The 12,640-nt window shown below is 36.7% G+C and overlaps 1 protein-coding gene across 1 annotated transcript; it reads right to left on the bottom strand.

Moving 5' to 3' along the window:
- Positions 1 to 4,849: 4,849 nt before the first annotated feature.
- LOC135692438 (dual specificity protein phosphatase 6) lies at positions 4,850 to 12,279 on the bottom strand. Its single transcript, XM_065210555.2, has 3 exons — positions 11,722 to 12,279; positions 10,123 to 10,548; positions 4,850 to 5,807 (listed from the first exon to the last, which is right to left on the bottom strand). The coding sequence occupies exons 1-3, from the start codon at positions 12,137 to 12,139 to the stop codon at positions 5,509 to 5,511; spliced, it is 1,143 nt and encodes a 380-aa protein (XP_065066627.1). The 5' UTR covers positions 12,140 to 12,279; the 3' UTR covers positions 4,850 to 5,508.
- Positions 12,280 to 12,640: the final 361 nt, after the last annotated feature.

Raw genomic sequence — 12,640 nt, 5'->3', positions numbered from 1 at the left:
GAAAAAAGTAATGGTCAAGTACATTACGAAAATTACAGACAATAGTTAGTTAGGCTGAAATTCAAAAGTAAATGGTGCAAAATAGCAATTCCTAAAAACTGGATAATTCTGAGGTTGAATATTTTCATAACTATTATTCTAAGAAAAAGGAATATAACAGCAGCTTTCACAATGCAATAAAATGTTGGTTTGTTCGAATGAGCTCCCAGTTTGAGGCCTTCCCAGGGGGGTACTCACTACTTTTCTATACAGGGGTCCATATCAGCAACTTTTTTTGACTCCCAAATATTGAGTTACAGTTTTGAAAAACCCCAAATATTGCGTCTCAAAATTTTGAGACCCTAAATATGGTTATATATTTTGAACTACCACTTTATTTTAAAACAAACATATTTTAAAACTGAAAATTAATAAGTGCCACCCCCGTTTATCCGGAACCTAAGAGAAATGGCTGACTTACAATTGAGTAATTTTAATGTAATTAGATAACCATCGCAGTAATGAAGAGTTATTTGAAACATTTAGGTGTAGGCAATCTCTGAATATGATTTTGTGATAAGGTTGTCATTCTTATATGTGAATGAAGAAAGCCAAATAAAGATTTGAGCCTCTACTGATTTACGTGTTTTATTGTTGTTTATTCTCGGATCTGTCATTCTTATATTTGGTTTTCTTTTACAACTTCGTTTTCACTTCTCAGACCCCAAATATTGAATTTTTCTTATACTGTAATTCACAGACCCCAAATATATTATTTCCTTTAAAATATCAGACCACAAATATTGGCATGGACCCCCTTTGTAGAAAAGTAGGGAGTACCCCCCTGCGGAGGCCTTGATCGCTTATTCGTGCAACTAGAGAGATTCTTTCATAATAGCTCGCTTCATGGGAAAACTTGCTCCTCAAATCGTAAAATACTTTGCACTAAACATTGCATTCTTGGCTAAACTTGATAGCATTTTGTTACTCCAGCGTGATGTTACTCCCCCTCAATGGCAATAAAACATCAACATTAATCTTTCGTTTACGTCAGCTGAACTTTTTTTAGACATTTTTAGCTTACCATCTCGTAAATATTTTATCAGTCACGTAGCAAAATGAGCGTTAGTGTCTTATTTTTGCCCATCTTAATACGTTTATTAATGCTATTTAACCGAGGTCGATAAAACATTAATATCCTTCAATTTATCATTTCCTGCAAATGAAAGAGCTATGTTGCGTTTTCATTGACATCCACAGAATTTCATTACTCTCTTTCAGCCTCATGTTTTTAACCGTTTATTGTGTCCTGTTTTTTCACACCACTGAAAAATCGAACGCTGAAATTATCAACCATTATCTAAATAATTTGACAATTTCAATTTTGGAAGTAATTAACTAGAAAACGGAAACAATTAAATTTATATGTGTTTGAATTAAAAATAAACATCCATTTTTGCATAAATTGGATATCAGGCCAATAAACTTCCGATTTTTGGACACACGCTGGAGGCTTTTTGCCACATTCCCACGACAAAGGGTCTCCAATTCGCCCCCAGGTACCTGCTAAGGGGACATCGATCGATCTTTTCATTTCCAACTTCCACACTCCCTCCCGAATCTTCCAATGATTCATACTGGTTCTCCTGGCTAAAAACATGAGCCCTGCTTAAACTAAATTCATAAAAGCCCTCGCAAAACAAATCAAACATCAACTAATATCAGCATCCAACATTGTTTGCTAAAGCATGTTTTCTATCATTGAGCATTGTCTCTTCTTCTTCCCAAATAGTTCTGCAAAGATTGTTTCAAATATAGCTACCAGGAAGTCAGTTCAATCAAATTGCTTCTTAAACTATGCTTGACCAACGAAATCGCCTTCCTACTTAGTTGTTGGGGATACGAGCTGAAACGGCTATTGTCTTTCCTTTTGTTTGTCGCTCAAAGTTTAAATCCAATCAGAGAAAAGTGTATTAATAGAGCATGCGCAGTCGCTTCCATTTTGCCGCGAAATACTGGTTTCATATCATATCTCGCTCTCGCAGCTTCACTCGCTTGGATAAAACTGGCGTTGCATGATGTTTTATCGTTCTGTTGTTGTTTATAAAGTACCTTTCTTGCAGAGGCCTAGATGGAGTGGCCCTCTAAGCAAAATAAGGCTACAGCACACAGGAAATTAGTCTTGTGTTTGTAGCTGGATTTATTATGAAACGAAGGAATTATCATGGCGGGGTTCCGGGTGCAGAATTGTTCCGTTTTGTTTATCTATCAAGAAGTCTTGTTATAGTGAGGACTGTGAATCGAATAAAAAGGACATCGGGTATTATCACTGTAAATTTGGGAACTATGTTGGCTATACACAATCTTGAACGGAAAAATATTTTTCGTCTGGGCCTAACAACATAAATGAAATTGCATCATTGAGCAGAGCTTCAATGTCAACCAAAGCTTTAATATTAATATTTTCGGTTATCTAAGCCTCTAAGCTCAATTACGACCAACAAATCCGTAGGAAACTAGATAACGCATGGGCTCCGACGCTGGTTGGAAAGTTCGGGGGGGGGGCAAGGGAGATTTTAACAATCATAACAAATTTTTTTAAAAAAGTTATATTGTCTCGCTAATTAGTGGGGGTATGGCACCCCCCCCATGACCCCCTTCGTCAGAGGCCCTGTAATACCCCCTGCTTGCAGCAGAGTTATCCAGATTTACCCCCACTCCCGTAAGTCTTTGATTGTAAAGAAAGGCAAAGTATCCACACGCACAAATTAGCAAGTTTAGTTTATTATCTAAACTCTGAAATAATTTCAAATTTGCATAGTGTTCTTGGTTGTTTGAAATATGCTGATTTAAAACAACTGGCAAGGAAAAAGGCAGGGGCAGAACTGATGCTGTTTACTGAAAAACCCTTACTCATTTGAACATGTCATAGACTGGTCTAATTTGAGTCATATTTTTGATGTTATTTGTCACTTCCAAAAATGGAAGTGGTACTGTAACATTGAGATTACCAGAATTCTGAAAATATGTCTTGTTCATCATAAGAAATCCCTTTGCCTGTCTTAAATAATGACCCCTTAGAATAAAAAAGTTTTTGGTGGGGTTGGATCAACCAAATGTTATTTTTTTTATTCAAAAATGTCTGAATTACGAATTAAAAACTTTTCTTTAACTTGCATGTCACTGAACAGAACAGTGAAAGATTACTTTAGTTATCAAAATGGGAAACTTAAGGGCACTTTAAGGTATTCACAGCTAAGCAAACATCCCCTTTAAATCATGCACATACATCTGCAAAAATGAGAAATGGTCAATCAGATAACTCCAGTGAATGCCATATGTTCTTGATTTATTAGGGAAAGTGAAGGAAAATTCAAGTAATAGAAACAATTTATTGGTTCTTATGAGGTAACCTATAGCTTTTTAAGCACTATCTTTTGACTGCTGAACTTATAAAAATTGCTTACTTAAAGCATGCAGCCTTTCTAAATAACAGAGAGAGTGACAGACTTCCTCTTCTATCTTTCTGCATTAGAATGAAGCCTTCTGTCTTTCATACTTTGAACTGGAGTTACAGTGTTGGTGAACAAATTTATATTAGGGGGAGGGGTGCTGCCCGTAGTGTTACTCCCCATTCAGCAAATAGTTCTAAAGGAAATGTAGTAGGGTATTATTGAAAATACACTACTTGCACAAACTGTAGTTATGGTGCAGTCCATGCTGTAGTTATAAAAGGATGTTATGCAGTGATGAATGATCAATGCTTTATCAAATCATCATCGGAAAAGAATGCATTGAATCAACAAAATCAAAATATACACTGCTGTTGGAAATCAAATTAATTATAAATACTTTGATCTATATATCCTGACAGTTGTGGACATGCACCCAATGGTAACTTTCTAAGTTCATTTGTTTTTTTCATTGATACAGCAAAATATGTTTCTGAAATTGTGCCAAATACCTACTTTGTACTTGGTGCAATTAGCAATCAACTGGGGTTTCCCTTTTATTACAAATAACAAACATTGGGTTCCTTTAGACTACCTAATGGACATACTTTGCAAAAAACTAGTAACCAAATTGATGTTTCCTTTAAACAAATTGTAAGAACTTGCCATTGGCATAAGACCTTTGCTTCTTGACATGAGGAGTTTATTTAGAAAAAGACATAAGCAACAATTCTGTGCAACAACTCCAAATAGTCCTGCCCAGTATAAAAACATTATCAGGTTATTAGCTGTATGTGGGACTCGGGGTCCTTTAAAGCACAAAATTTAAGTTTTTTTTAATTTCAATCTGGATACCGTGTTCACAAAGATTCTTGCTCCTATGCAATTTGCAGCAAATCAGTTGTTTCAAACAAATAAAAATAGATAAAGGAGAAGGAGCATTATCATCAGAATTTGAAGTGCGAGATTTCCAAGAAAACAAACGGATTTCCAGGGGCTTTCAAAAACAAATAAATGGGATTTTCAACCAAGGTGCATCCGATTTCCACGGAGTGATTTTTCCTCGTGGTAATTTGCGATTCTGGTTGTTACGCGTAGCTGCGATACAGGCCTAATGCAGACTGACAGCATCCTGGCATAGAGAACAATTTTAAGAGTGTATGGTCAATTGAAACTTTTTCCCTTGCTCGTCTGTTGAATATTGATGCCTAACTCGCTTAGAATCGCTCCTCGGTTCACTTTGCGTTGAGATAGAAGTTTCACAAACTTTCCCTCCAAAACGCTGGCATTCCCGAACCTTACTGCGCATGTTCCATCAATACATTTTTCAAAAGTCTCGTTTACATTTTAAACTTTGGCCGTTCGTATCCCCAACAATTAGCAAATTGTCGAAAGCAGGATATGAAAAATACTCACAATTTAAATGTCATCCCAACCATTATATACAAAATTCTAGTACAAAAATTTACACTGCACGGCGGTCTAATTATAAAATCTAGAATCGAGCTAATCATAAATTCTACAGAGTTAATCAAAACTGATGAACATGAAAATTGAAAAATAGAATTACAAAAATATGCACCATTTAATTAAAATTGAAAAAGGATGTGTGCTTTCATTGCAAAACAACTTCTCTGCATATCCGAACGAGGCAAAGGTCAGAAAAAGAGGCAAAGGTTAGAAAAAGAGGCGCCACTCTCGACTATCAAGACGGGAACATCATCTTGAATTCGTGTTATGTCACTGATTCACGCTTCGACTTTGACTCGTTCGGTATTCAGATCCCGACATTATGGTATTCCGTTATAGAAATAGTTCATCTAAAATTCTCAAATAACATATGTAAAAAACACAACATCAGTAACTAAAGGTTTTTAACCTCAATTCTATATACATACAACAGGCGAGATATTTAACATGACAGTAAAAGGGAACGATCTACTTTGTTACCCTTGATTCACATTGAATTGCTTTATTTGTCCACATCATCCTCCCCGCTTAGTTTATCTTACAAAGGTAAAAATCCATTGCTTGAGGCAGCCTCGTTTTAAAAAGCACTAACTGTTCTCAATGTTCTCTAACAGCTTTTTGATGAATAGTCAGAGGCCTCGCTCTTAACAGAATATGGACTTGACGTGCCCACCTCGCTTCCACTTGGGGTGCGAAAAGACACCCTTGTTCTTTCCAAATCAAGCAACTGCTGCATGAAGTTGAAGTTTGGGGAAATGTTGCTCTTCTTTGCTTTCACAAAGTCGTAGGCATCGTTCAAGGAGTAGCTATGTTTGAGCATCAGATATGCTATTACGATGGTGCTAGAGCGAGACACGCCTCCTACGCAGTGAACCAATACGTTCTCTTCCGAGTCTCTGGCTTGTTCTAAAAAAACAAAATTTTTGTCAAAAATCGATGGTCCTTTCGATCAACTCTAAAGTTCACATTAGATATGCATGCTAGCTCTAAACATACCAGGTTTAGTTACAGTTTTACAAAGAAAGGTGCTAGGAAGTAGAAACAAGAGGCCGGAATTGAAACTACGACTACCCTTCTAGCCCTGATGAAGGAGGTTAAAAGGGGCAAAAGGTCCAAGAACCGTACTACTTTCAGCAACTAATGATATGGAATCAACGCGTGTAAGTAAATCACAGAGACAAACGATGACCACATGTCCTTGAAGCTTGAACACAATGTTTTTGCATAATCTTGTTAAAATCCTTAAAAATATTTGTCAAGCGTTTCCTTAGTTCTAGGGGAGACTGAATTTTCTTAGGGGGAGAGGGGGGGTAGTGTTGGGAATCACTCTTGGGCTCGTGAAGGCTCTCGACGGCCCTGTTAGTGAACATCCCAAATTAGTGCTGCAAAAAGTCGCGGTGATGGAAAAAGTAATTTCGTCAAGAAATAAAAAATACAACACACCAAAGAACTCCCAACAAAAAGATGTCATGTCTCTGACCAAAATGCAGCTAAGGATACATTTGGAATGCATTTATTCTTAGAAGGAGAACATTTAGGTAGCGACATTTTTGATATAATGAAAAGTGAGCCAAACATTAAACACAGAGAACAGTTGAGTTGCACAAAAATGAGGAAGAAAGGACAGTGGCGGAAATTTAGGCTTTCATTTAGGGGGAAGGTCTACGATTTTACGACAAGAAGTCATCTTGGATCATGTCTAATTTCAAGGAAACTGCAAATTATGATGAAAATAGGTGATTTTTGGCGGGAACGTGTAGAAATCTATAGTGTGTTTGATTATAGGGGGCGGGCTCGCCCCCCATACCCCCATAATTTGCGTCCACGAGAAAGGACGTTTTTCAGAAAACTGAAAGACGACATGCCAGAAACCTAATTTTCATGCCTCCAGGGAACCAGTTTTAGATCGAACGAAAGCAGGACACTTCCTCTGGTTGTTGTTCATGGGGCAAACAAATATTTGTATCGCTAGAGAAATAACAAATTTGCGCATAAACGTAAACAAAGGCTCTCACTGATTAGGAAAGTTTGTTTTTTATCATTTGATCCTCAATGACACAAAAGAGCACCGAGAAATGAATGACAATTCTGGAATGATTGTGGAAAATCGAAAGGACTTCGAATGAAACACATTATCACAGCAAATTACTCACATGATACAAGGGAAGAAAAACGGCTCATCGCGCGAAACAAACGATTTCCTAGCAATTATTTCAGGCCAAAGCACCGCTTTGAATAAAAGGACTGCATGAATTCGTAAACTCTCGGTTGGATCATCAACATCCCATTTAAAATCTTTAACGAGCACTTAATATTTTAATTCAAAACAGATGGTACGATTCTTTCATTGAAGTCGAACAAAATTATCCGAAATACAGTGTCATAGTGGGACAGGAAGGTATCAATCATCAATTCCTTTCCTTTAAATAATATTGTTATGGCTAACTTGTCGACGAATGAAACTTGTTTCGTAGCAATCATATCCTATTTTTAAGAACGAAAGCTTGAACTAGGTTCAATTTTGTTGATACACTACTTCAAACAATTTACACAGTTGACTGTTCAAAGAAATGGCTAGAAAGATATTCTATAAACCTATAAAACATCAAAAAAATTATAAAAGCAGAATTTACAAATTTATACAGGGAATAGTAACAGAGGTATGTACAAGCTTCGGTACAGCGCCGTTGCGAAGGAGCAAACAATAGAAAATTGAATGATTCATTGTACAAAGGCCTGGAAGATTAAGCTGTGTTGGCAAAAAGATTTACATAGCTAAAAGATTTTTGTTATTAGATGGAAACATAACGAATGGTTTAATGGGGATTATGTCAGGACCAAAAATAACTTTTATCTAATATCTAGCAAGAATTGAAAGGACAACACTGGGCACTGACCAGAATAAAAACAAAGGGCAACACCCTGGGACTTCTTGCAAAGAGGTCTGTGTACTGCATAGAAATTCAAGCAGCTAAATTTGAATGAACACAACTCAGGGTTCTGTAAAAGCCATTCAAAGAAAAACTGAATTATCCAAGCTCTGAATTGCTGCCAAAACAAAGGAGATTTTGGCTGATATTTCAAGTATGTCATTAAAAATCATGAATGATTCATTCATCTTCATGGAGCTCAACCAATAGTTTATGAAAGAAGTGTTATTTTAATAAAGCTGCAAGCCACAACACCTCTAAACACAAAAACAGGCTGCTGAAGTATCTTGAAAGATAACAGCGAACACAGCAGAAAAGCACAAGGAAAGTTTTACATCTCAAGAAATAACATCTTTCTTCTGATGTCATCACATTACTGAGAGTCTCTCCAAACCACAACTCATGGACAAAAAAGTTGGTCTTTGCAGCCAAATTTGTTTTGAGTCCTGATATAATTGCACTCTCATGTTACGTGATACTAGCCCTATTCTCTGGGTGACATGTGGCTCACAACAGGTTATGTTACATGATCAAGTTTTATCAGCACAGGATTTCAATTTATCTTTGGAAATTTATCTTAGGATTGTGAGTCTTGGTTAAAATTTCTTAATCCAATCATCCATACATACAGTGAATGGACCATTCAAAATATCTTTTTTGTTCTTTACAACAGCATATAAAAAAATGATAATGCGAGGGTCATTCCATATCAAAGGGGACAGCCATGTCACCCACCCTCTCAGAATTTGCTAATTTTTTGTGCAAATGTAGGTAAAGATGGGATAAACAGAAATTGAAAATTTCAAGTGAATATCTGAAACATTTGAAACTTTATGTTTTTCGTCGCAATTTTTCGAGATCCACCATTTTGAATTTAAAGCGTTTTTTGAACAACCTGAACTGCCAAACGCACTGTGTTCCATGTGTGTTTAATGGCAGCAATTAACCTGAAAACTGTGCATGGGAAGATTATCTTCTGAATCACACAACTACATTTCCATCACAATTTAGAATTCTAATAAGTTTTCACACCACAGTTTCTAAAATCAGGATTCTCTAAACTCTGTAACAAAATAATTTTGAATCTTTAGAAGCAATTGCCATATGGTGAAATATCCAGTCTTTGCTCCAGAAAACCCTGTCACGTTTTATTGAGCAGCTTGGCTTAGTGGAATGATCATAGGTTTAGATGCAGCAACTAGGAGTTTGAATTCGACCAAGAACAGTAATAAGAAACTTGACATAGATAATGTGAAAATATATTTTCACCTGTGTTTTTAGGGGTGAAATGATCACTGGACATGCATGCAAAGATCAAGGGGGTTGGATTTCTTTCTTAGAGTAACAAAATTGAAACCTTAAAATGTTGGTTCCATGATTCTGAAAGAATTATGCAAAAAGCAACTTGACTCAATAGGTTTTTCATAGAAACATATTTTCTTAAGAAACATATCATCTGAAAAATATTGGACTCCATACAAAGTAAATTGAACATTACTCTAGATATTTAAAGACCAAAAAAATTGGCTCAGGCCCTTGTGTTATAAGGCAAGGAATAGTCCCTGAGGCATATATAGGCCCATGGCAAGCAGACACATATTTATTTCTAGCATTATTCCTACTAGAAGCCACTGTGCATTCCATATAAACCTCACTCCCAAGGTGTATGCCAAAGTTCATATGCAATCATTTCTCCCTATTATATTCCTAAGGCAAATTACTAATACAAGGGCATTTATGTAGTAGTTAACACAAAAAATCCCAGAAAGAGCTTTGTGCTGCGTAACTATCCCATTTCACTAAAATTACAGTTTACACCAAATGCCAGCAGATGGTATTCTCACAACAAAGCCACAAAAAATAACAAAACTCCACTGCAAAGATCTTCTGGGTTTGCTACATGGAATGCACCCTGGACCACAAGGTATAACAGAAAGAAAGACAATACAACCAGCAAATCAGCAAGAATCATCCAATCTGTGTTACTTTATGAACAGAGTCATAAAGGTAACAGAGTCAATATATACCAACCAAGCGGGTAGTTGTAGTAAGTAAGGTGATAATTGAGATGTTGGGATACAGCTTAACATGATAACCTCCCCATGCTAACAAGAGCATGGTATCTCAACCTTACCCAGAATGCTAATTAATGCAGCCCTTATTAATTTCCATTCTCACAGCATCAAAAGTACAGGAACCCTTGAGAGCACCTGGAGGGGCAGAGAAGAGCAAGATTAATACAACATATGGAGCCACATTTAACTTAGAAATATGTAAGTAATTTAACTTACCAATAAAAGCAAATGCTTGTGGAAATAGGCTTATGAGGTTTCCTTCCCAATTATCTTCCACAGGTAACTTCAGATAATTAAAACTTGTTTCATTCTCGAATTCATTTGGCAAATCATGTGTGACATTCAAGACATATCTGATTTTATGATCCTCCAAGCACTTCCTATCCACAGAATCCTTCTTATTGCCAAGAAAAAGATGGGGAATGATCTCAATTGGCCCTGAGCTCTCTGGCCTGTACCTGCATGGCTCCTTTCTCATTTGAGGGTACTGTGGAAGTTTGAAACAAGGGTTGTTGTTATTGTTGCTATCATTTGAATCTGTGATCTTCAGCGCTGAGATACTGAAGAGAGTTTTACCGATTTCATTTCCTTCACCACATTGACAAAGGTGAGGATAGCATTCTTCAAAGCGACTGAAACCCCCTGAAAAATCAATAAAAATAATACTGTTTACAAAAATGGTTGAAATACACAATCATAGCCATACGCATTAGTGGTGTTTCCCTGATCCCAAAAAAGTTACACATACTATTTAAAGTCTTTATATTGCCCTGCCAAAGTAAGAAACTACAGAAAAAATCAATTTGTGTCTGGATTCACAACATTCTGAGTACAACTGCTAAGCCAAATGAGAGAAAGAAATATGATTTCCAAGAGGGCCGGGTTGTCTGAACAAGCCCCTGTTATTGAAAATTTTCTTTCATTCCAGGAAAGGAGCTGAGTAAAAAGAAAGCCAGTGTTGACTGGTCCAAGGTACATCATTTTGGCGTTTCCGCCATCTTTGCCAATGCATCTCACATTAGAACCGACCACCAACCATAAAAATTACAACGTCCTTCCGTTAACACAGTATGAATAGGACAGCCTTTCTTTTCCCGTTGACCTTCCGAGTTGCACTCGTGCTGGCTACATTTATGTGTGCTCTTACTCGTTACCTTTTCCGTCCTGTGGTTGTCTATAAAAATCTACCGAGTTAGAAACAGGATGACCAAACCCACATTGTGGTAATAGGCGATTTCCGTTGCAGTGACTCGAAAAAATACTCCATAACATTCCCTTTAGAGTGTTAAACTCGATTACAATAAAACAAAAAGAAATTTTTGAGGGATTTTCACCGTTTTGAAAATAGAGCATATCTTTGTGCTATAGCTCCAAGGAATTCGGCGGAATATCCTTACCATCTTCAATGACCGTCCGTGATTTTTGAACATAAATTAATAATTAATGTTTTTTTACTACATTCTATTTATACAAAAAGGCTAAGTGTGCTAATAAGATTCCAAAAAACGTCAAAATTAATTGAACGATTACTTTCAAAACACAAATGCAAATAAAAATTGCAAACTTTTCATTTAGTGAACATATAATTTGAGTCAATGCACCGACAGAGTCAGAAAAGATACAGTCAAGCAACAGGCCAGCTACATCTCATTTATGTAAACTGTTGATAAAATTAGTTGAACTGTAAATTTCAATTTCATGATGGATTTTCTTGTAAATTGCATGGTATCAATTTCATGCAAAGCGAGCTTCACTGGCATGGCGGTGTTTAGTCCATGGCTCAAAATAAAAAACCATAATTCTAAAGAGACTTACCCTCAAGAAAGCATACTCTACAATCTTCTGACAACTTGGAAATAAGGAACTTCAGGACGTTGTTCTGCAAGTTATCCCTCTTGCTATTTGAATCACAAATAATGATCCTTTCAAATTGAGCACGGCGTTGGAATTTCTCCTTCGATGCATCGGAATTCAACAAAGTTGAAAGAGATATGTTTCCTTTCCGAAGCCTTCGTAAAACAAGGTCAGATATTTGTAAATTAATGGCACCTTCAATGTGAGCTTGGCAATATTCTGAAAAAGGTCTACAGTCAATTATAAGCAAATTGGCACCTTGATCTAGCTGGCAGTAGAGCCAGGACGGCTCTTCGGACGTGCAAGTCGTAGGCCCATTATCTCTTTCTATTCTGGTGTGTGACTTCGGGGTCTCGCCTAGAACTAGGCAAGGCATCATGTCAGTTATGTATTTAAGGCAGTGGCTTTGTGATGAATTACTTGCTTTTGCCAATCTTCGACTTTGCGACCTGTATCAACCGATTGCAGTGTGTGCAACTTCTCCCTTGATCAATGTTCCCCTCATATTTATATAAATAATAGCGCCTCTCTGAAAAACATGATATTGTCTCTAAAAAGCATTCATCCAATCATGAACCGAGTTGAACAAAAGATATTATTCGAACAGCCAATGAAAAAACTGTGACATTTCTTTTGTTTTCTGCAATTGTCTAGTAATTATTTGCTAATTTTTGTATAAAGAGCAAATAACCCAATCAAATTTCTATTTCAATACAATACGTATTATTCTCATGGGTCGCTAGCCAATCACAAAACGAATCCGTCTTTTGTTTGTGAGGGCCTTTGTTATTCATTACGATCGGGGTCGGATACAAAACAAGACAAATATGATCTCCTCACATCTTGTGTCAAACGGTCTCTCGTTTTACCGGATGTGGCC

This window comes from Rhopilema esculentum, chromosome 3 (assembly GCF_057945365.1).
Source record: "Rhopilema esculentum isolate cy_ngs chromosome 3, ASM5794536v1, whole genome shotgun sequence".
In the NCBI taxonomy this organism is placed as follows: domain Eukaryota; kingdom Metazoa; phylum Cnidaria; class Scyphozoa; order Rhizostomeae; family Rhizostomatidae; genus Rhopilema; species Rhopilema esculentum.
Note: the sequence above shows the minus strand (reverse complement) of the source record. Positions and strands in the feature narration are given on the sequence as shown.